Consider the following 22,001-nt stretch of genomic DNA (forward strand, 5'->3'; position numbering starts at 1 on the left):
AGAGATTGCCAGTAATCTAGGAATGGGCAACCTAGATGACTCATGAGTGCCAGGAAGAGGCCCTGCTAGGCTAGTCATGTGTAGTTCCTTCTTTCAATCTCAACAACCTGATCTAGTCAGTGCAACATAGGCCATCTTCTTGACGCTTAATGTTTTTCAGATACTTTTCTTGTTTACCAGGAAAACTGTCATATTTGTTCATGTTTGTAAGTGTTCTTTGGTTTATCATCATTTAAAATGTGATATGCACTTGCGTAAAAGAATGAGCTAGGAATATATTTTTCTTACTTTTCTGGACCAAGTTAGTTGCTAAGATATGAATGAGACCTGTTGATTCCATTAAGTTATTTTGTATATTGGGCCATTTTTACATTGATATGCAAATATCCAAGCAGTAAAATATTCCCTTAAAAAGCCAAATTGGTTATATCATCAAACAGCACCAACCATTTAAAAGAGTAGGTTCTAGATGTAAAATTTTGTTACTGTACCTTTCTATTTTTTATTCCCAGTTTTGATTGATAATCTCTGCAGTGCTGTTTATTTCTTTGGCCTTACATATTGGTCATTCTCAATAGAAATATAAAATAGTTACTGCTACATTTGGGTATATAAGCACTGTTCAGTTTATAATTTCTGAGTTTATTATGAGGTTTTGGGAGAGGCTCACTCCAAAGCCTGGGATATACTTCAGAATTTTCAGGAGATATGTTTCTATAGTTGTGATATTAGACTATAGTTTTCTTCAAATTGTTTAGCAGGCTGTAATAGAATTGCTGGATTAGCATCATTAAACGTTCATCTTACTGCTGCAATGAGTTTGAAAGTCTTGAATAATGTTAACATGAGAGATCAACTTCCCAGAATATGTATTTATAGATTTAAATCAGTGTGGTGACCTGGCAGGTGGAAACATTCTGGTAATATTTTGGAATACCAGTCTTCCTTATGATGAGCTCTGTAATTACCTAGCAGTGTAACAGTATACTACTTGTCCATTGACTGATGTACTTTTTAAATGTTTTGTTGATTACCTTTGGAGCAGTCAGGTCTTTACTTTCTTCGTATCTTCCCTGCTTCTTAGAGCTTCCTCCATCCCCCATGACAGAGTAGTAGTTACAAAAAAAGAAAAGAAGGAATTTATTTTTAAAAAATATTTGTGGTTGCTTGTTGGTAAGCCAGTCATTTCATCTTCTGATCTCCAGTTTAGTGGCCACTGTTTAAGATATGAAGCCATAGAGTTATCTGAGCCCAGAGAGCTGAAAGTTGCCTATTAGTTCCTCTTTTATATGTATAGGCAGTGGTTTGACTTTCATGAGCATTTTTTATTTGGGTTTTAAGGAAATAATTTGACTTAATTTATTGTTAGAAACAAAACGACAGTGCTAGCAGCACTGTGCTATGAATAAAATTTTGTTTTTTAGCTACTTTTCTTTTCTGATGCTACATTTCAAGGTCTATCATTTAAAAAACGCCTTGTGAGAGAATCTGTAAATCTGCCTATTAATTGTGACCCCTCAAAATATTCAGAAAAGTGAATGTTTTAAAATGTATGGTTTTTTCCTCCTATATCAAATGACTCAACCTCAGCCCCTTTTAAAAAGCCAAGGGGCTTATTAGCTACTATTGTTGTATATGCAGATCGAGTGCTGTTTCTGACTATGTAAGAATATAAGGATCCTGTTTTAGATTTCATATTCCCTCTAGCATTACTGTTGCATTCTGTTATGTTAGAATTGAGAAGAGATAACTGTTATTAAAGATCTTATCTCAAACATAATAAACAGGAGGTGTATGGCAGCAAAATAACACATTTAATTTTTATTTTAAACATAGAAAAGTTTTCGATTTATTAGAACTAAGTCATAAAGCTCTCTAAATAGAAAAAAGACTGGATAATTTGTCAGATGACTAGAAATTAGATGTCTGTTTTGAAAACATTTTGTTAAATTCTGTCATTACTAAGAAATGTGAAGAGACTTGCTTCTGTAGTTTAATAAGCAAGAACTAAAAACGTGGTATTACCCAAACCGTACATAATAATCTTTTTAAAATATGTTCATGTGTGTGCATTTGTAATTATGGTTAGCGTGATTAATGATCTTTATCAAATAACTAATATATCTTACATTTTTAACATCTTATATTACAATATTACTAAGATGTGAATGAAGGTGGAAACCATTTCAAAATAAGACATATTTTCTATATGTAAATATTACATACTGATGACTCCTAATGTCTGTTTTGGCTTTCTTTAAGTTTTATGATAATAAAGCCAGATATCTTGTAATGGTTTTCTACTATAATTCTAGAGAAGAATTTAGGTACATTCCAGTTTAATCCTTTTGGCTTTACCTGGAATAAAAATATACTTTATGTTTGTTTTATTTATGTTATATGCAGAGTATTAATTTAGTATTTGTTAATTTTGTATTTTATGTTTCATGTAGTTTTGAAGCTCCTTTAAAATAGTTACTAAATATTTGCTAATGTATTAATGGAAAACTGTTCTAGAACTGGACATTAAAATGTTTCGGTTTTTTCTTTTTTGTAAGGAACATTTGTGTCAGTAATTGTTCATGTAGTAATTGTTACAGTGTGTTAGTATTTTCTGCAAATCCTCTTTTTTATTATAGATCTCCACAGGATAAAAGAACACTTCTTGTGAATTGTCAAAATAAGAGTCTTTCACAGTCTTTTGAAAATCTTCTTGATGAGCCAGCATATGGTTTAATACAAGTATGTTTCTTAAATCTATCATGTATTATTCTGACTGCATTATTTTATGTGCCCCGTGCTTCTCATCTTCTCGGAGAGTATGCAGAATGAGACAGGTATATATGTGTGTGTGTGTGTGTGTCTGTGTGTGTCTGTGTGTCTGTGTATGTAATCTTTTTGGAACTATTCCCTGTAATTTTACAGAAACAATAATACATTTTCATGTTATTTGCAAGACTCAGAGGTTTCCTTGGTTCTTACTCATAAGGCAGTTTGTCCGTTTATTATAATACTAAAATTAGACATCAGTAGAGTTGTATCATAGCTTTTATTGATTAGGTTAGGGGTGACAGAGTAAGCCAGTTTCAATTCATTAATGATCAATTTAGGCAAAAATCTGGTTTGAATTTAAGTAGGTTGTTTTGATGTCATGACAATCTTATTCCCCTAAGAATATTTGAGTATTGTTCTTGTGTTAGGCTAAAAATGTACACTTAGTAATAGGCAGAAGTAAATTTAATTATCACTCAGATGACTATGTAAAGTAATGAGATGAGTTATTCATTTATTTATTTATTCACTTATTCATTTAACAAATATCTGAGAGCTTGCTGTGTCCCAGCTGTTCTTTTCCTGGTTTTGAAGATGTAGAGATTAATAAGATATAGAGGGAACTTTTTAGGAAAGAGGATGAGAGAGAGAACTAAACACTGTTTGAAATAGGAAATAAGAGGATAATTTTACTTACTGTGAAACTAATTATTTAATAAATAACTTTTTGCTAAATATGAATGAGCAAATAGTTTGGGCTTCAGAAGTTACCCTAGCACTTAACAGTAGAAAAACCTTTTGCCGTTTTCCAGGGTAGCACTGTCCCAGAATAAATTATTCTTGTTGGCATGATTTACTATTCACATAATTAGATTAAAATGTCAGCTGATATTTAAATATGAGCTTTTAAATTTAGCAGTCAAATATTTTGTGTCAGAATAGCATGGTAGTACACACTTCAAGAAATATTTTTTTTGTGTGAAGGCAGGACTGCTAGACAGAAGAAAGCTGTTGTGGGCCATTCACCACTGGAAAGTAAGCACTGCGTATGTTTTCTGATGTATGCAGATTGAGTGAAGCCTGCAAATCATTTGTTTATCTGCAATTCAATCAGTAGCATTAACTTATCATTTATTATGCTATTTTAACCAAATGAAATGATTGGCTTAGAAAATTTAAATTTTTCTTCCAAGACAGAAAATACAAATTTAAGATAATCTTAGAACACTCTGTTTTATTCCTGATTTCTTTTCTTTTAAAAAGCTTTGCTTTTTTTGCCCATGTTGGAGTATTCATTTTTCTTTATTTGAATTAATAATGCTAATGTTTTTCTTCCTACTGCATAGAAAATTAAAAAGGACCCTTACACAGCAACTATGATAGGATTTTCCAAAGTCACAAACTACATTTTTGACAGTTTGAGAGGCAGCGATCCCTCTACACATCAACGACCACCTTCAGAAATGGCAGATTTTCTTAGTGATGCTATTTCAGGTCTAAAGATAAATCAACAAGAAGAACCAGGATTTGAAGTCATCACAAGAGTGAGTAAAGATTAGTATTAATATAGCTCTTACATTTTAACAGGAGAACGTGTACTATAGAAATAGAAACTTAATTTTGGTGATATCTGCCTCTTTCCATAATCTGTTCTTACAACTTTTTGCTGGTATATCTGACAATGAGTGCTTGTCCTGCCACTAAATTCTTCATTTGTTCTCTATCTTACACTGTTTCTTGATTAATGTTGGATCTCTCTTCTTTGATTACATTTTGATAATAAAGAAGTTTGTTTCATTGAGTGCATAGCAGAGTGAAGAGCGAACCTTTCCTATAGCCTCTTAGTTCTGTTCCTTACTTGCATGTTTTCTCATAGGCATCAGAGGCAGCTAGTCAGAATACTACTTTTAGGGCTTTTATTCTCATGTAATGCTTCCTTTTTTAAGTAAGATGGGTTTTGGCCTGAATTATGGCAGATCTTTATATGTGCTCAGCAAGGCTTAAATTTGCTACAATTCTAGGCTTGTACATAGTTAGAAAACTATAAATATCTAAATTTTAGTGCTTAATTAAAGAGTTTATCTTGCAAATAGTATTTTAAAATTACCAACATCTGTTAATTGAATAAAACACTGTAGAAAATGCCAAGTGAAGCAGTGGGTCATGAATCAATTCTGAGAAATACAAACTTTAGAAGAAAAGCTAATTTTAGAATATGATTAATGGAATAGTTATATATTCTTTCTTTTTAAATAATATAGCATATCATTTGGTTTGAAGGTTTCTTATAGAATTTACATGTCGAATGTTCTATATGTATGTAATTGAACCCAAAATAGTAAAGAACTTTTTTTAATAACAAATGTTTTTAGTCTGTGGGGTTTCCTGTTTCTGAATTTATAAACCAGCTTGTTGTGTGTTCAGTAGAAGGGAAACATATGTAATGCTAACTATTATAGTTAAACTAAACATGGGAAAATAAGGGATGATCTTAAAAGTATTAGAAGTCATGTCTGAAAAATAGTATTATAAATTTGGTTTCTGTATGCCTTTATTTCATTTCACTGGTTAAATATGTACTTGTTATTGCTTATCTTATTTTTAGATTGATTTGGGGGAACGGCCTGTTGTTCAAAGGAAAGAGCCTGTATCACTGGAAGAATGGACTAAGAACATTGATTCTGAAGGAAGAATTTTAAATGTAGATAGTATGAAGCAGATGATATTTAGAGGGGTAATTTAAACACTCTAATATGGCTTGTCTTACAAACTCCTAGTATTCAGTATTATAAACTCCTGGTTATTATTACTGTTGTGGTGTTTTTGTTGTTGTGGTTGTGGTTGTGGTTGTTTTTTGGCAGGGGAAGTGGGGACTCCCCTATTTAAGAATGAACTCCGTTATTCTTGATGAATGATGCCATAAAATTCCTGGATTGAGTGGGACAGAGTGAGGTGCTTGTGATGTTCCTGGGGATTGGGTAGAGGGATACCCTTAACTCTGGAGGAGGATATTCTTCCGTATTTGAAGTTCTGTAGGTTTTGTGAAGGAGGCCTGCATTCCAGTGGCGTTTGCCTTATTCTTTAAGATTGAGCTTAGACTCACCCGTCCCGCTGTCTGTCTGCTGTAGGCTGCTGTATTCTGTGTACTGTTTAAACTTTCTGGCAGCTACTTACATCTTTTGGATCTAGAAGTAAAAAACAAGATGGTATTCACTGAATTGAACTATTTACATATATAAAACTACCTCTTAAAGATAAGTTTTCGTTTTTATATGCAAGTTTTGTGAACTTACAGTATTACATTCTTTTTCATTCATGCGTTTAATATGTATGCTTTCTTCAGGGACTTAGTCATGCATTGAGAAAGCAAGCTTGGAAATTTCTTCTGGGTTATTTTCCCTGGGACAGTACCAAGGAGGAAAGAACCCAATTACAAAAGCAAAAAACGTAAGTAATGGTCTTTTGTACATTCATTCAAAGAGATTCAAGTAACCCACCCATACAAATTAGTATAGGGTTTCTAGATGAGGATTTGGAATAGACTAGGGAATGGGAAAACAACTTAATTATTGTTTTAACTTAAAAATTATGAGCATTCTAATTATTTTAAATCAGAAACACTTATTAGAAGCACCTCGTTGCATTTATTTTTGTGAATATGTGAAAAGAAGATAAACATATTCCATTTCCCTTATATAAGCCTCGTACAAGCATTTTGCATACCTGAAAGATAACTATGTAGACATACACTTAAAAACATCTCTCATTCATCTTGATTCATTTTTACAATTCATTACGAAATTATAAAATTGGCTCATAAGAAATATATTTGCTATTTAGATTAATTACCTTTAAGTTACTTTTCTGATACTCTTATAATGGATCCTTCATTCTTTTTGGAAGAGTATTTCTATTTTATAAAGTTATTTCTCAGACTTGAAAGGAAACACAGACCAACTTTCCAGGTGCAACTTCTTGTTCTCAGTTGTCAGTCTAGGCTTTGAGTTAAAGCTATTGTCAATCATTATGTTCATATTTAAGTCATCTGACGGTCTTCTCTTTTCAGCATGTTTACCAGTTCTTCTAAAACATTTTTACATTAACTAGTTTCTGCAATAAACTGCTTGGAAATGGAACTATAATGTCACTTAAAAAAAAAATCACTTAGATTTGTATTTACAATTATTTAGAAACTTTAGTGGTTAAGATATTTCATTATTAGAATACTTTAGAGATGATTTTAAGGATTAGATAAATGTTTTTGTAAAAGAATACCTAAAGGTTTTCTAGTAGTTGAACAAAGTTTATCACATAAACTTTGTGATATGTATAGGATATTTTTTTCTTTTGTTTTCACTTATTTGTCTTAACTTTAAACGTTTTGCTGTTGTTTTTATGAACTTACATTCCATTAGCATCATAAACGCTTTGATATACTGTTTATAGAAAAACCCAGTTAAACAGTGTTAAAAATAAAGTTTTCAAATAGCTTTCTTTGGTGTCAAATTGTTTTCTATAGTGATGAATACTTCAGAATGAAACTGCAGTGGAAATCTGTCAGCCAGGAACAAGAGAAAAGAAATTCAAGGTTAAGAGATTATAGAAGTCTTATCGGTAATTTTTTTCTTAACAACTTTGTTAATGCAAGAGGGGATTACATTGAAATCTTGATGAGATTAAAGAAGTGAAGATACACGCTAACAGTGCTAGGGCTCAAAAGAGAAATCAGAATAGAGCCGGGCGCGGTGGCTCACGCCTGTAATCCCAGCTCTCAGGGAGGCAGAGGCGGGAGGATAGCTTGAGCCCAGGAGTTCGAGACCCGCTGAGGAAGCTGCCGGGCGCGGTGGCTCACGCCTGTAATCCCAGCTCTCAGGGAGGCAGAGGCGGGAGGATAGCTTGAGCCCAGGAGTTCGAGACCTGCCTGGGTAATATAGCGAGACCCCGTTCTCCACACAAAGGAAAAAAAAAAGACAGAATAGAAAAGTACATTGCAGTGTGTGTTTAATGTTCTTTGTTGTTCCTCTTCCAATAGGCATATTAATTCAGTAAGTGTATTTATGGGTGTTGATATATTTAATTTTCAGTTCCAAAGTATGAATTTCTAAAAAAGATTGTTTACCTGTATTTGCTTGTTGAGTTAATTTCATTTTTTAAACCTTTATTTTCTTTTTTATTATGAAAATGTTTATTGTAGAAAATTTAGTAACTGTAGATGAGCAAAAAGAGGTAAATATAAATTATTTTTGTTTCTGTCACCCAGAGATAATTATGGTTAATAGGCATTGGTTTATATCCCTTCAGAACTTCTTTAAATATATATTTTTTTCATTTTTAAAATTAAATGACTCCAGATATAAAATTTAGTTAGTATTTGAAAATAGAATATTTACCTGGGGGTAACTATTCTCTAAAACATAAGAGATGCTTGATAGAATTTTATCATAAAAGCAGTAGCTGCAGTTCATAATCTCCATTTACAAATGAGAAACTGAAGCGTGGAGAACATAAATGACTTGTCCAAGGTCACATGGTTTAAATAAGTGCAGAGCCCAGTTTAAGGTTCTTATTACAATGTCTGTGAAATTTTAGGATAGCATTGGATAGTACTGGAACTTAGTTTTGAAATTCCTTTATTGTATCTGGATTTGTGTATCTGTGGTTTCATAAAGAACGATATGGGATATAAAGGGATTTGTTACTGTTGTTAACGCCCTCTCATGAAGGAAATAATTTTTAAAATTTTGTTTAGAAAGCCCAGCGTAACAAGCTGATTTGGTACCGTTTATGGACATAAAAACAACATCTTTTTGGCAGTGATACTTTTGATCCAAAAAGAATTTATTTTTCTGAAATGTAAATTATACCAGAATAAACTTTGTCCTTTCTCTGATTAAGGCAAAAGGTTGGGAGTCCTGAGTTTTGGAGTTATCTAAAGTTTCTAACTGAAGCTTTTTGCTGTTTTCAGTTTCAGTAGGAAAAACAATAATAGATTCTGGTGTTTTACTCCTGCTTGAGCATAAAGTATTTGAACTGGAAGGGAAGTTAGAGGTCAGCTAAACCTGTATTTTAAGCCTCTTCTTTCTGCATGCCATGTCCTCTTCCCTTTATATCAAGCATCAGTGTTGATGTCTCTGATATTCTCAGCCTTTCATGTCCTGTTCTCATCCTTTCCAGGAGACTGGTAGAAAAATTTAGATATTTAAAGTCCCCATAATGTAATTTGAATTGAGACATACTTTAGCCTACTTTGTTCATTTTTAGCAGATAAAATTGAAGCCCAGAAAGGTTAGTCAGTTGTCTTAAGCCATCTATCTGGTTAGTTTTATAGCTCAGACTCATTCATACTCAGATCTAATTTTTAAGTGGCCTTTCAGCTATACCATGCTTTCTGCCAGTAGAAGTGTATAAATAAGTTAGTTTTAAAGCATTCTATTTCTATAATGCTTTTTCCCAAAAGTATTTTGAGAATGATTATCAAAAGCTTTTTAGGTAGTATAAATTTACTTTTATTAAAAACAAAACTACGCAGTAAACTTTAGGTCTTGCATACATGCCAGTAAGCTAGATTTTACTTTAAGTGTGATGAGAATCTATTGGAGCATTTTAAGGAAGAGTATTTTATTTATATTTTAAAATCATTTTTACTGCTTTGTGGAAATTCAATCAAAGTAAGAGTAGGAATAGGGAGACCAGTTAGTAGAAAGTGGAAGTCCAGGCAAGAAAATAGCAGTAGAGAAGGTAAAAAGAAGTAGGTGAGACTGGCCATGGTGGCTCACACCTGTAATCCCAGTATTTGGGAGGCTGAGGAGGGAGGATCACTTGAGCCTGGGGGGTTGAGGCCACAGTGAGTTGTGATTGTGCCATTACACTCCAGCCTGGGTGACAGAGTGAGACCCCTTCTCAAAAAAAAAAAAAAAAAAATAGATTCAAGTTATATTTTGGTGATAGAGTTGGTAAGACTTTCTGATGTATTAAATATGGGGTGTGAAGGGGAAAGAGAAATAAAAAACAGGACTCAGTTTCTGACTAGAAAACAGGCAGTTAGTGATACCCCTTACGGAGATGAGGAGAAATGGGGTATGGTGAAATTGAATTAAGTGTTAAGGTATATATACCTTAAGGTGAAAAATACAAATGGAATGTCAAATAACTAGTTGAATAGTCTGGACTAGTCTGGCAGGAGATAGAAATTTGGGTATTATCAGTATAAATATCCATGGAAACAGATGTGCCACCTAGTGGAAAAAGAGACAGTTAAGAACGCTCAGGAATCCCAGTTTTTAAAGCAGTGGTTTCTAACCTTGGCAACACATTAACTCATTTATGTCTAGTGTTCCATTGTTGGAACACTGAGCTTGTGGGAGTTATTTCTATCCTACTGCTCAAGGTCATCTCTTGGTCTGATTTTTCAACACAGAAATTCGCAACCTCTGGCATAAGTGGGTTAAAATCACCAAGGGATCTTTCTGAAAACCAAATTGATTATTTCAAGCATTCATACACTCATTCATTCTTTCAATAAATATTACTTAGTGCCTATTATGTACTAGGCTGTCCTCTAGGCATTGGGGATTAATCAGTGCATGAAACAGGCAAAATTCTTGCCCTAAAGGAGCTTTCATTCTTGTGGAAGAACAGGGTGTAAACAAGTTAAGTAAGTGACATATGTGGTATGTTAGTGATACATGCCAAATAGAAAAATAAGGCAAGGAAGAGGGTTAGGATGTTTGTGTGCAATGTTGCCATTTTAACATGGGCAAGCAGAGACAGCTTTTAGTGGGAAAGTGATATTTGAATAGAAACTTGAAAAATAGAGGGGGTTCTCTCACGACTCCTGTTCAGTATAGTATTGGAAGCCCTAGCTAGAGCAATCAGGCAAGAGATAGAAATAATGGACATCCAGATGGGAGGAGAGGAAGAGCAACTGCTTGATGTAAAGGGAAGGGGATATGACATATGGATATTGCTAGGGTTTTTGTCTTTCAAGAGACAGATTCTTGCTTGTCACCCAGCCTGGAGTGCAGTGGCACAATCATAATTCACTGCAGCTTGGGCTCAAAGGATACTCCAGCCTCAGCCTCCCAGGTAGCCGGGGCTATATGCAGGCACCACCACACCTGGCTAATTTTTAAAGTTTTTTGTACACACAGGGTCTCACTGTGTTTCCCAGGCTGGTCTCCAACTCCTGGCCTCAAGCAATTCTGCCATCTCAGTGTTACAAAGCATTGGGATTATAGACGTGAGCCACTGTGCCCAGCCAATATTGCTGTTTTTTTGTTTTTGTTTTTGTCTAAGATGGGAAAAACTGAGAGAGAAGAAAGTTTGGAAGGGAATATTTAGAATTCAGTTTTAGATTTTAATTTTGAGATGCCTATTGAATGTCCGTAAGTTAATATGTTGAGTTGAATGTGGATATATAGGGCAGGAATTCATGGGACTGGAGATAAATTTAGGGGTCATCAACATAGATAGTATGAGATTACATAAAACTATGAATTATGAAACTAGATTACTTCAACAAACTAGGCGTCAAAGGTACAAACCTCAAAATAGTAAGAGCCATCTATCACAGACCCACAGCCAACATCATACTGAACAGGCAAAAGCTGGAAGCATTCCCCTTGAGAACCAGAACAAGACAAGGATACCCACTCTGCCACTTCTATTCAGCGTGGTATAGAATCCGGCAAGAGAAAGAAATAAAAGGCATCCAGATAGGAAGAGAGGAAGTCACCCTCTCTTCACAGGCAATATGACACTATACCTAGAAAACACCATAGTCTCTGCCCAAAGCCTCCTAGATCTGATAAACAACTTCAGCAAAGTTTCGGTGTACAAAATCGATGTACAAAAATCAGTAGCATGGGTATACACCAACAACGTCCAAGCCGAGAGCCAAATGAAGGATGTGATCCCATTCACAGTAGGCACAGAAAGAATAAAATACCTAGAAATACAGCTAACCAGGGAGGTGAAAGAACTCTGCAATGAGAATTACAAAACACTGCTGAAAGGAATCAGAGATAACACAAACAAATAGAAAAACATTTCATACCATGGATTGAAAGAATACTGTTTAAAATGGCCGTACTGCTCAAAGCTATTTGTAGATTCAGTGCTATTCCTATCAAACTACCAATGACATTTTTCACAGAATTAGAAAAAACATTCATATGCAACCAAAAAAGAGCCCAAATAGCCAAAGCAATCTTAATGCAAAATGAAGAAGGTTGGAGGCCATACTACCTGACTTCAAAGTATACTGCAAGGCTATAGTAACTAAAACAGCATAGTCCTGGGACAAAAAACAGACACATAAAGCAACAAAACATGTTAGAGAACCCAGAAATACAGCCATATACCTACAGCCATCTGATCTTTGACAAAGCTGACAAAAACAAGCCACAGGGAAATGACTCCCTATTCAATAAATGTTGCTGGGATAACTGGCTAGCTATATGCAGAGGAATTAAACTGGACCCCTACCTTTCGCCATATACAAAAATCAGTCAAGGTGGATTAAATACTTAAATGTAAAACCTGAAACTATAAAGACCCTAGAAGAAAATCTAGGCAATACCATTGAGGATATCGACCCAGGCAAAGACTTGAAGAAGACTGCGAAAGCAATTACAACCAAAACAGAAATTGACAAGTGGGACCTAATTAAACTAAAGAGCTTCTGTACAGCAAAAGAAACTATCAATCAACAGAGTAAATAGTCTACAGAATGGGAGAAAACATTTGCAAAGTATGCATCTTTCAAAGGTCTAATACCCAGAATCTGTAAGGAACTCAAATCAACAAGCAGAAACAACTCCATTAAAAAATGGGCAAAGGACATGAGCAGACTTTTATTTATTTATTTTTTTTGAGACAAAGAGTCTCCCTCTGTCGCTCAGGCTGGAGTGCAGCAGTGCAATCTCTGCTCACTGCAACCTCTGCCTCCCGGGTTCAAGCAGTTCTCTGCCTCAGCCTCCCCAGTAGCTGGGATTACAGGCGGCCGCCACAATGGCGGGCTAATTTTAGAATTTTTTTTTAGTAGAGACAGGGTTTTACCATCTTGGCCAGGCTGATCTTGAACTCCTGGCCTCGTGATCCACCCGCTTTGGACTCCCAACGTGCTGGGATTATAGGCGTGAGCCACCGTGCCTGGCTGCAGACACGTCTTAAAAGAAGACGTACACACAGCCAACCAGCATATGGAAAAATGCTCAATATTACTAATCATTGCAGCATACAATTCAAAACCACAACGAGATACCATCTCCTACTAGTCATAATGGCTGTCACTAAAAAGTCAAAATATAACAGATGCTGGCAAGGTTGTAGAGACAAGGGAATGCTAATACACTGCTGGTGGGAATGTAAATTAGTTCAGCCACTGTGGAAAGCAGTCTAGACATTTCCCAAAGAACTTAAAATAGAACTACCATTTGACCCAGCAATCCCATTACTGGTTATATGTCCAAAGGGATGTAAATCATTATATCACAAAGGTAAATGCACATGTATGTTCATAGCGGCACTATTTGACAATAGCGAAGACATGAAATCAGCCTAGATGCCCATCAGTGGTGGACTGGATAAAGAAAATGTACATATACAGCATAGAACGCTATGCAGCCATAATAAAGAGATCCTAGCCTTTGCAGCAATATACGTGGAACTGGAGGCCATAATCCTAAGTGAATTAATGCAGAAAACCAAATACCACATGTTCTCAGTACAAGTAGGAGGGAAACATTAAGTACAGGTAGGTGGACACAAAAAAGGAAACAGTAGACACTGGGGCTGTTTGAGAGTGAAGGGTGGTAGGAGGGTGAGGATTGAAAAACTACCTGTTGGGTGTTATGCTCATTACCTGGGTGGCAAAGCTATCTGTACACCAAACCCCCATGGCATACCGGTTACCTAAGTAACAAACTTGCACATGTACCCCTTGAACCTAAAATAAAACTTGGAAGGAAAAAAAAAATAGATTAAATTGCCAAGGGAGTAGTACAGTTATAAAAGCCCAAGAACTGAGCCCTGGGGCACTTTAGTTTATAAGTAGGAAAAATTAGAAGATAGCAGAAGAGACTAAGTAAAGAGCCACAGAGAAAGATAGAAAACATGAAAGTTTGATGTCCTAAAAGACAAGTGAAGAAAGTATTTCAAGAAAGGGTAATTGGGATGCCAAGTAAGATGATTTAAATTGACAGTTGCATAAAGGAATAAGGAGATCACTGGAGATTTTGATGAAAGAAGAATTTTGATGGATAGGTGCATGTGATAACCTAATTAGTGTGAATTGAAGAGAAACGGAAGAAGACAACTTGGAGACAATACATACAGCTCTTTCAAGGAGTTTTGCTGTAAACAGATGTAGTTTCAGAAAGTGAGCTAGCAGTTAGAGGGAAAAGTAGGATTAAGAAAGGTTTTAATGATGTTGAAAGAAATAATATAAAGTTGAATACTATGGGAATGGTCCAGTAGAAAGGAAAAACTGGTAAAGCTGAAGAGGGAGGTAATTACTAGAGTAACTAGATAAGAATTACTAGAGTCCTTAGGTAGTCAATAGGGAATGGTTCTCATGCACAAGAGGAGGGATTGGTCTTTGCCACAGAGTTATGGAAACTCATTTATAGTGTTAGGAGAGCAGGGAGACTATATCAGTTCAAACACGGTTGTGTGGTTAGAATAGTGGGAACCTGTGGAAGTTCTCTAAATAGTTGCATTTTCTCAGAAATAGGAAGCAGGGTCCTTATCTGAGTTAGGATGTGGGAGAAGATGGAGGCTTGAAGAGAAAGGAAGTATAAAATAATTGTATGAATAGGGAGTGAATGGACAAGGGAAATAGAGCAGGATTGTCAGACAGCATTCACGATCCACTTGATGTTAGTGATGGTGAATATAAAATGGGGTCAGTCAGCGTGGTTGTGTTTTTCTTCAGCCTTTTTTTGGCTACATCACATTAGATGGAGAGTTAGATTTAATAAGAGCTTTTTGTTTTTAACTGAAATACTCCTTTTCAGAAATGGGATTTCTAGAAATAATTATAAAATAGCATTTTTATATATTACTTTTTATCCCTTTTCTGTTTTTCACCTGGCTTGTCACTATTAAATATTTATACAAGAAGAAATACCGGTAGTTCATGAGAATACAACTTTTTTTTTTACTATGTTTAAAAAACATATTAAGGCAGATACTCTGTACTGGCATTATGGTAATATAAATTATGCTTGAGTTAATAAAAATTATGAACTTCATCAACTGTGAAATGAGACAGAAGCAGTTTCACTTTTTTTTTTTTTTTTGAGGCAGGGTCTCACTGTGTTGCCCAGGCTGGAGTACAGTGGTGCCATCTCGGCTCCCTGCAGCCTCAACTTCCTGGGCTCAGGTGATTCTCCCACCTCAGCCTCCTGAGTAGCTGGTACCACAGGCAAGCATCACCATGCCTGGGTAATTTTTGTATTTTTTGTAGAGACAGGGTTTTACCATGTTGCCCAGGCTGTTCTTGAATTCCTGGGCTTAAGCAGTCCTCCTGTTTTGGCCTCCCAAAGTGCTGGGATTATAGGCATGAGCCACTGTACCTGGCCCATTTTGACATTTTTAATTGTAATTTTATATAAATAGCATGAATTTTTTTGGTATTACTTTTGCTGATTTGTTTGAGAACTGTATCCACAATTCTGTGTGTATTTGCTTGCTTTTTAAAAATCAAATGTACATTTTAACAGAAAGCTAAAATATTTGAATAATTTTTTAAATGCCCTTACAGAATCTAATTAAGCTCACATCATATCCTGTTGTTAGATTCTACTCTATTGTATCTCCTTATCTTTTTTTTATTATTACTAGTTTTGAGACAGTATCACTCTGTAGCCCATGCTGGAGTGCAGTGGTGCGATCTTGGCTCACTGCAGCCTCCGCCTCCTGGATTCAAGCCATTCTTGTGCCTCAGCCTTCTGAGTAGCTGAGATTACAGGTGCACACCAGCATGCCTGGCTAATTTTTGTATTTTTCGTAGAGACAGGGTTTCGCCATGTTGGCCAGGCTGATCTTGAACTCCTCACCTCAGGTGATCCACCTGTCTCGGCATCCCAAAGTGCTGGGATTATAGGCGTGAGCCACCACACCTGACCTCCTCATCTCTTTGTAAAGAGTTTTGAGAAAGTTTTCAGGTTACTCAGTTTAATTGGGGGGAGGCAGTTATCACTTTTAAACAATTGATTCGACAGCAGTTTGTTTAAGTTACTTCTTCCTAATTTACTGAGATTCAAGTTTGGAGAATTCCTTGTAAAGTCTCTCACATCATGATGCACTTAGGCATCAGTGTGAACTGAATTGTCAATACAACTTTGGACACACTCATGATGATGTTTCCAAATCTGTTTCTCATGAAGTCATTTCCAACTTTAATGATATCTAAATTGTGTAGATATGAAAATAAGGAAATAATTTGTCCTAAAGATGATTGAGACATGACAAAGAATTTGATGATACTTATAATAAATGCAGTAGTTGTGAATGAAACAAATCTCTTTGATTATGCCTGATTAGGTGGTAGCTTTTTAAAATTAGTTTTCAAGTACTAATATCTGTGACATGCATTAATGACTGACATTTTTGTTGCTAATGCAGATTATTACTTAGTGTTGCTTGTAATTCATTGAAAATGTTTTCCGCTATGCAGTTGAAAGGTTTCTATGTTTAGATAAAAATTGAAAAGTATTTTAAAATCTGCCTATGAGGAGGACTGATTCTTGAAAAAATTCTGAAATGTTACTTTATTGCATATTTGAAATAGAATTTGATGAATTTTTTCTTCATTAAGTAAAGCTTGGTGAGTGAAATTAATAGCAAGAAAAATGACTCTGTATTTGTAAGATGTGAGCTTTATAAGAGTCTGTTTTTTGGAAGCTTTTCAAATATGTGATGATTTTCCTCTTCAGAAAAAGATGTTAACAGAACAGATCGAACAAACAAGTTTTATGAAGGCCAAGATAATCCAGGGTTGATTTTGCTTCATGACATTTTGATGACCTACTGTATGTATGATTTTGATTTAGGTAAGTTCTCCTCTAAAGTCCTAATTTTAAAAGATGTAAATATATTTACTTTAGAATTTACATTTTTAATCCAGTTAGATATGGCTAATAGCTTCATAGGCCTAGTTTTAAGATAATTTGTTCTCCAGGGGACTGGAAACTTAGAAGGCTATGGTTCTTAACCAAGGAGCCCTGGGTTGCTGCAGCAGACTACTGGAGCACCATGGGATATTTAAAAATTTTAAGGGAATTATAGAGACATCTATAGGACATCACTCTAACTACTAGCTGAAATAGCTAAAGGTTTTAACATTAGATCATTACATTCTTTTTGATGAAGTTATGTCTTTGCAAAGCTGGGTGTTTGGCCTTGCTGTGATAAGTAACTACTATGTAAAAATAAATGATGAAAATAAATGAGGATGGTGATAGCCAGTTGAATGTCAAGGTTTGAGAAGTATTGTAGTGCTCAGTAGGTGGTAAGCTCATAGGACATGAATACTTACTCTATTGTTTTGACCTAACAGCTTAGTAAATGGAGTTGTTACTTCTTTGAGACTTAGGAGTGCCTTGGGAAAAATTGCCGAGATACTAAGGATAATAACCATGAACTGAGAAAGTTTGCAAACCATTGTTTGATATGCTTTTCTCATTGCAAAGAAAAATACTGATAGGATATCTTAGATAAGCAGTGCAAAAGTTTTGTAGGGCATATAGAACTTACTCTTTTTTTGGTAAATCTCTTTACCAGAAATTTGTTGTAAGAACTGATGCCGGGGCCGGGTGCGGAGGCTCATGTCTGTAATCCCAGCACTTTGGGAGGTCAAGGCAGATGGATCACCTGAGGTCAGGAGTTCAAGACCAGCCTGGCCAACATGGTGAAACCCCGTCTCTACTAAAAATACAAAAGTTAACTGAGCTGGGTGGCACATGCCTGTAATTCTAGCTACTCGGGAGGCTGCGTCAGGAGAAGTGCTTGAACCTGGGAGGTGGAGGTTGCAGTGAGACGAGATCATGCTGCATTACACTCCAGCCTGGGTGACAGAGCGAGACTCTGTTTCATGAAAAAAAAAAAAAAGAGAACTGATGGTGGAAGTAGAAGTGTGAAATTACCTGGGGAAGGGACGCTAAGGGGTGGAAAACTGAAGGATTATTTTAAGGGGCAAGAGAGCTTAAGATGTTTATTTAAAGGACCAACAGCTTGTCTCACCATCAACCTTTGAATAAGTATAAATACTAGAAATGTTTGAGATACCTGCTATGTGAGTGACTTCTAGCTAAAAGATAGTGGAAATAGATGTTTTCTAGATTAGTAACGTTTGAGACATCCTTTAGAGAAGGTGGTTGGATACTTAGCACATTAAAACCAAATGAACCTTGAATTACGAGCACGTTTTCTTCACTGTTATATCTGTGTAAATTTCTCTTGCTTTCCTATATGTAAGTTAGGGGAAGATATAATCTCTGTTTTGATCTTGAGGTATCAGCCTCTTTGGTGACAGTAAGTCAAAAGTTGCAGTTTTCTTTAAAATGTAAAATGTAGTCAGTCCTGTCTATGACACCTATAATGAACTTCAAGTTGAATTGTTGCAAGAATATTAGTAGAGTGCTTTTCAGGTTACAGAGTGCTTTCATACTTGATTTGATTTTTCATTCTCATAGCAGCCTTTTGAAAAAGTGGGGAAATAATTCTCACTTTATGAGTAAGGTTATTTTGATTTAGAGTGTGACTTATGGTCATACAAGTAAATAATTGGTCTGGGAGTAGAGACCCAGGTCTTTATTGCAGGCTGGGATTCTTACCTCTACACCTTCAGCACTTCAACCCCTTGCCGTTTATTTTAGTTTCAGTTACCACTGTAGGGAATAGGACCATTCTCCTTCGGAACAGAAGGCATTGCTCCATTCTCTCAGATGGTAATTTTGAGATAGGAATTCATACGTATTCTGTAGCAGGAGTTCCTGAATGCTTGATTTTCTCAGGGCATTGTCCCAAACCAGCTAACTGGATAACTTACCCTCTCGATTTGTTTATACTCATGTCACATTCTTTCTATATAGACATTTCAGTTACCTGAAACATAGTCAGGCTTCCTGCAGATAACTGGCCTTATGTGAAGCCAAGATACTTTTTATAAAAGCAATAGACAACATTTCTTACTCTTTACTCATAGCAGAGCAACCTGGACTGTAAATTTACTCTGTCTTGTAGGTGATTTCATTATATGGAGTTTGGCTTCTTAACCCATAGGTGAGGTATAGGTGTATTTGCATTGAATACAGTCTCAGTAGGGAGGAATGAGACAAAAATTACCAAAAGCAGACAAAAGAACTTAAGGAAGGGTGACTTTGAGTTAGTGAGTGCAGATACTACAGAAAGTTTCTGTGGGTGGTATCATTACTGGGTATGTAATGATGATACTGAATAATCAATGAAAGGTTAGAGTGTGTAATGTTTTTTAAGAATGATTTCTGATCCTCAAGATTTTTGTTTTTTAATTTGATGCTCTAAAGGATAAGCTTCAGTAACCTGGAAAATTGAACTATATGTAGTTTAAATTTTCCTTTTTGGTGTAAGCAAGTGTACACTAGGATGATAAGATGTTCATTTCTCACCTCTCTCCCACCCTCTTCCTGCACTGAAACAAATTTGCTATGGAAGTGATTTTAGGGAAGTACTTTAGAAATTGTACTGGTGCTGATTAAGATGTGCATTATTCAGCAGTAGTGAGGAATCTGAGTATCACTAAATGCCAATTTAAACATCTTTAATCTTTCTTTAATTAAAAGGAATTTGTACATTAATTCTATCCCCCATAACCCATGAGATACCCCAAAGAACATCATGTATAAAATAAAATAGATTAAAGGCAACCAGAACATGAAGATTAATTTGACAACTTGCTTCAACTAAGACTAACAGAAGAAATATGGTAGTGATTCCATATGGAAACCGAAGACTTAAAGGATTAAATTGGCTTCTTAGGAATTTTTATTCGTTGTAACTTAATAATAAAGCACTTTTTTAAGAGAGGAAAGATGCTTTGTAAATCTTTTGAATAGCACACTTTGAAATATTTCTGATGTAGATCGTACACAGTCAGACTCAGTACTCTTGCACTTTGTTGAATTCAGATTAGATTTCCTTCATGCTTTAATTGGTTTAACCTTTATTATTTGTCATTGATTTCACTATGTCAGGTAGGAAAGTTCTGATGATAACAATTTAGTCTTCCATCTATCTTATTCTTTTTTTAAAAGTGTACATTATTTTAGAAACCATCTGTATAAATTCGTAGAAATGATTACATGTAGTTATCTTGTCATATGTCACTTTTGTCTAGTTTTTTTCTCTAAATATCTTGGTAACTTCATTGTCTGGTACTGTAATAATGTGAAGCCCTCCATGAGAACCCAGGTGCCCTTTTATCCTAAAGTGAGTAGAGCTGTATTTTCCCATAGGGTACAGTGTAGACAAGGAGTGAGGTTAATAGGAATGTGGAAAGATGTGACGGTAGATGATTGGACAGAGGCTCACAGCAAATTGAGCTCGAACTTCATTTGTAAGGAGATTCTGAGGTGATCTGAGTGCCTCTGTCTATTGTATGTTTGATCTGAGTTTTCTCAAGAGATTTAGTTTACCTGCCTTCTCAGATCATTTTTTAAAGTTTTCCTCCAAAACAGAGTAATGTATAATTATGTATCATTTATATGATAGCAGAACTATCCCCTCCCTCTTTTATTAAATATTTACTTTTACATGGCTTCAGTGCAGATAGATTTTGTTGAATATAAATGTAAGCTATTGATCTGCAAATGAAAGACTATTTTCCAGACTTCCCAAGCTACCAATAAAGACATTTCTATGTGATTTTAATAAATACACAGAAGTTATCAAAGTTGAATGATAATGTTTAAGTAAAAAGGCTTAGTATAAGCTCATGTCCCTTCGTTGGTTCAAGAACCTCTTAAGTCTGAAAATTTTTCAAGTCTTGAAAATTGTAAAACAAGGATAATTGAGGGTTTTATGAGAGGAAGTAAAAAAACAAGAAGTTTGACATGTTCAGGTGAAAAAGTAAAACTAACACTTTTTCTTATTTTTAAGTGAGGGATCTGACTCCTTAATTTCCTAGTTTTTCTTTTAATCAAGGGCTCTATTACTGTCACCGTTGAGAAATTATAATAACATCAAGAGATATGTAGGTAAGTGGTCACTTTAGGTACAAAATATTGATTAGATTAAGCCCAGTTGCTGGCATTGGTTGGGTGTAGAGAGTAACAAAAAAAGAAAGAAGGACATAGATATGACTATTTAAAAGAGGCTCTTAATTTTGTAACTCCTGTTGTGTGAATCTAAAGGTCTGATTGTTAAAGCAGTTGAACCCAAAGTTCTTATTTTATGTGGCTTGCTCATCGTAGTTTGGTATTGCTAACCACTCTGGGCTTGGAACTTTCTTCTTGATTTTTGCAACATTCTTCTCCCTTCATTTTTTTCTTTACTTCTCTGACTGGTCTTCCTTAAACCTGTCTTTGAGTGTATACTCTTACATTTGACGTTCCTCTCAATTATCTCTTCACTCCTCTTCTGTCTCATGATGCGCTTGCACATTATTTCTAAAATATTACCCACTCTTGATAGTGTATCTGCACTGAGACACATACTAGAAGCTACATATTGCTTGACATCTCAATCTAAAACAACTCATCTTTCTTACTCATGACTAGAGTTCCTCCTCCTCATTTATATTCTTTTCTTGGTGAATATCAATGTCTACCAATTTCTGAATGCAAATGAGAAAGATACAATTTTAAGTGAAGTGGTGGTGATATGCACAACTTTCAGAAGGATACATAAAACTTGGGTTTTCAGAGACTATTTTTTCTTTTCTTTTTAGGATATGTTCAGGGAATGAGTGACTTACTTTCCCCTCTTTTGTATGTGATGGAAAATGAAGTAGATGCCTTTTGGTGCTTTGCCTCTTACATGGACCAAATGGTAAGAACAGGGATTCCTTCCATTAAACTGATTTTGAAAATTTTAGTTGTATAATTTTATAGTGTAAGGTTGATTTTTATGTTTTGCCAACTGTGATGGAACTTAAAATAATTACCTCGTGCCTTTTGTTACTTTTTCTTTTTAGTAGCCTTTCAAGGTCTTAGAAATACTGGTGGTATTTTTAATACAGGAAATAG

General features: G+C 35.2%; 1 protein-coding gene across 3 annotated transcripts in view; it reads left to right on the forward strand.

The window, feature by feature from the left end:
- TBC1D15 (TBC1 domain family, member 15) overlaps positions 1–22,001 on the forward strand; it is an 82,545-nt gene that overhangs the window by 50,293 nt on the left and 10,251 nt on the right. For 2 of the 3 annotated variants that reach the window (XM_011929344.1, XM_011929345.1), the window contains 7 exons: positions 2,640–2,742; positions 4,119–4,316; positions 5,378–5,506; positions 6,116–6,219; positions 7,292–7,386; positions 16,713–16,829; positions 21,704–21,804. In XM_011929344.1, the coding sequence (XP_011784734.1) occupies positions 2,640–2,742; positions 4,119–4,316; positions 5,378–5,506; positions 6,116–6,219; positions 7,292–7,386; positions 16,713–16,829; positions 21,704–21,804 (847 nt within the window). Of the gene's footprint in view, positions 1–2,639; positions 2,743–3,756; positions 3,808–4,118; positions 4,317–5,377; positions 5,507–6,115; positions 6,220–7,291; positions 7,387–16,712; positions 16,830–21,703; positions 21,805–22,001 lie in introns of all 3 variants that reach the window. The other variant, XM_011929343.1, reaches the window with a different exon arrangement.

This window comes from Colobus angolensis, unplaced genomic scaffold (genome assembly GCF_000951035.1).
Source record: "Colobus angolensis palliatus isolate OR3802 unplaced genomic scaffold, Cang.pa_1.0 Scaffold80, whole genome shotgun sequence".
NCBI classification, from domain to species: Eukaryota; Metazoa; Chordata; class Mammalia; order Primates; family Cercopithecidae; genus Colobus; species Colobus angolensis.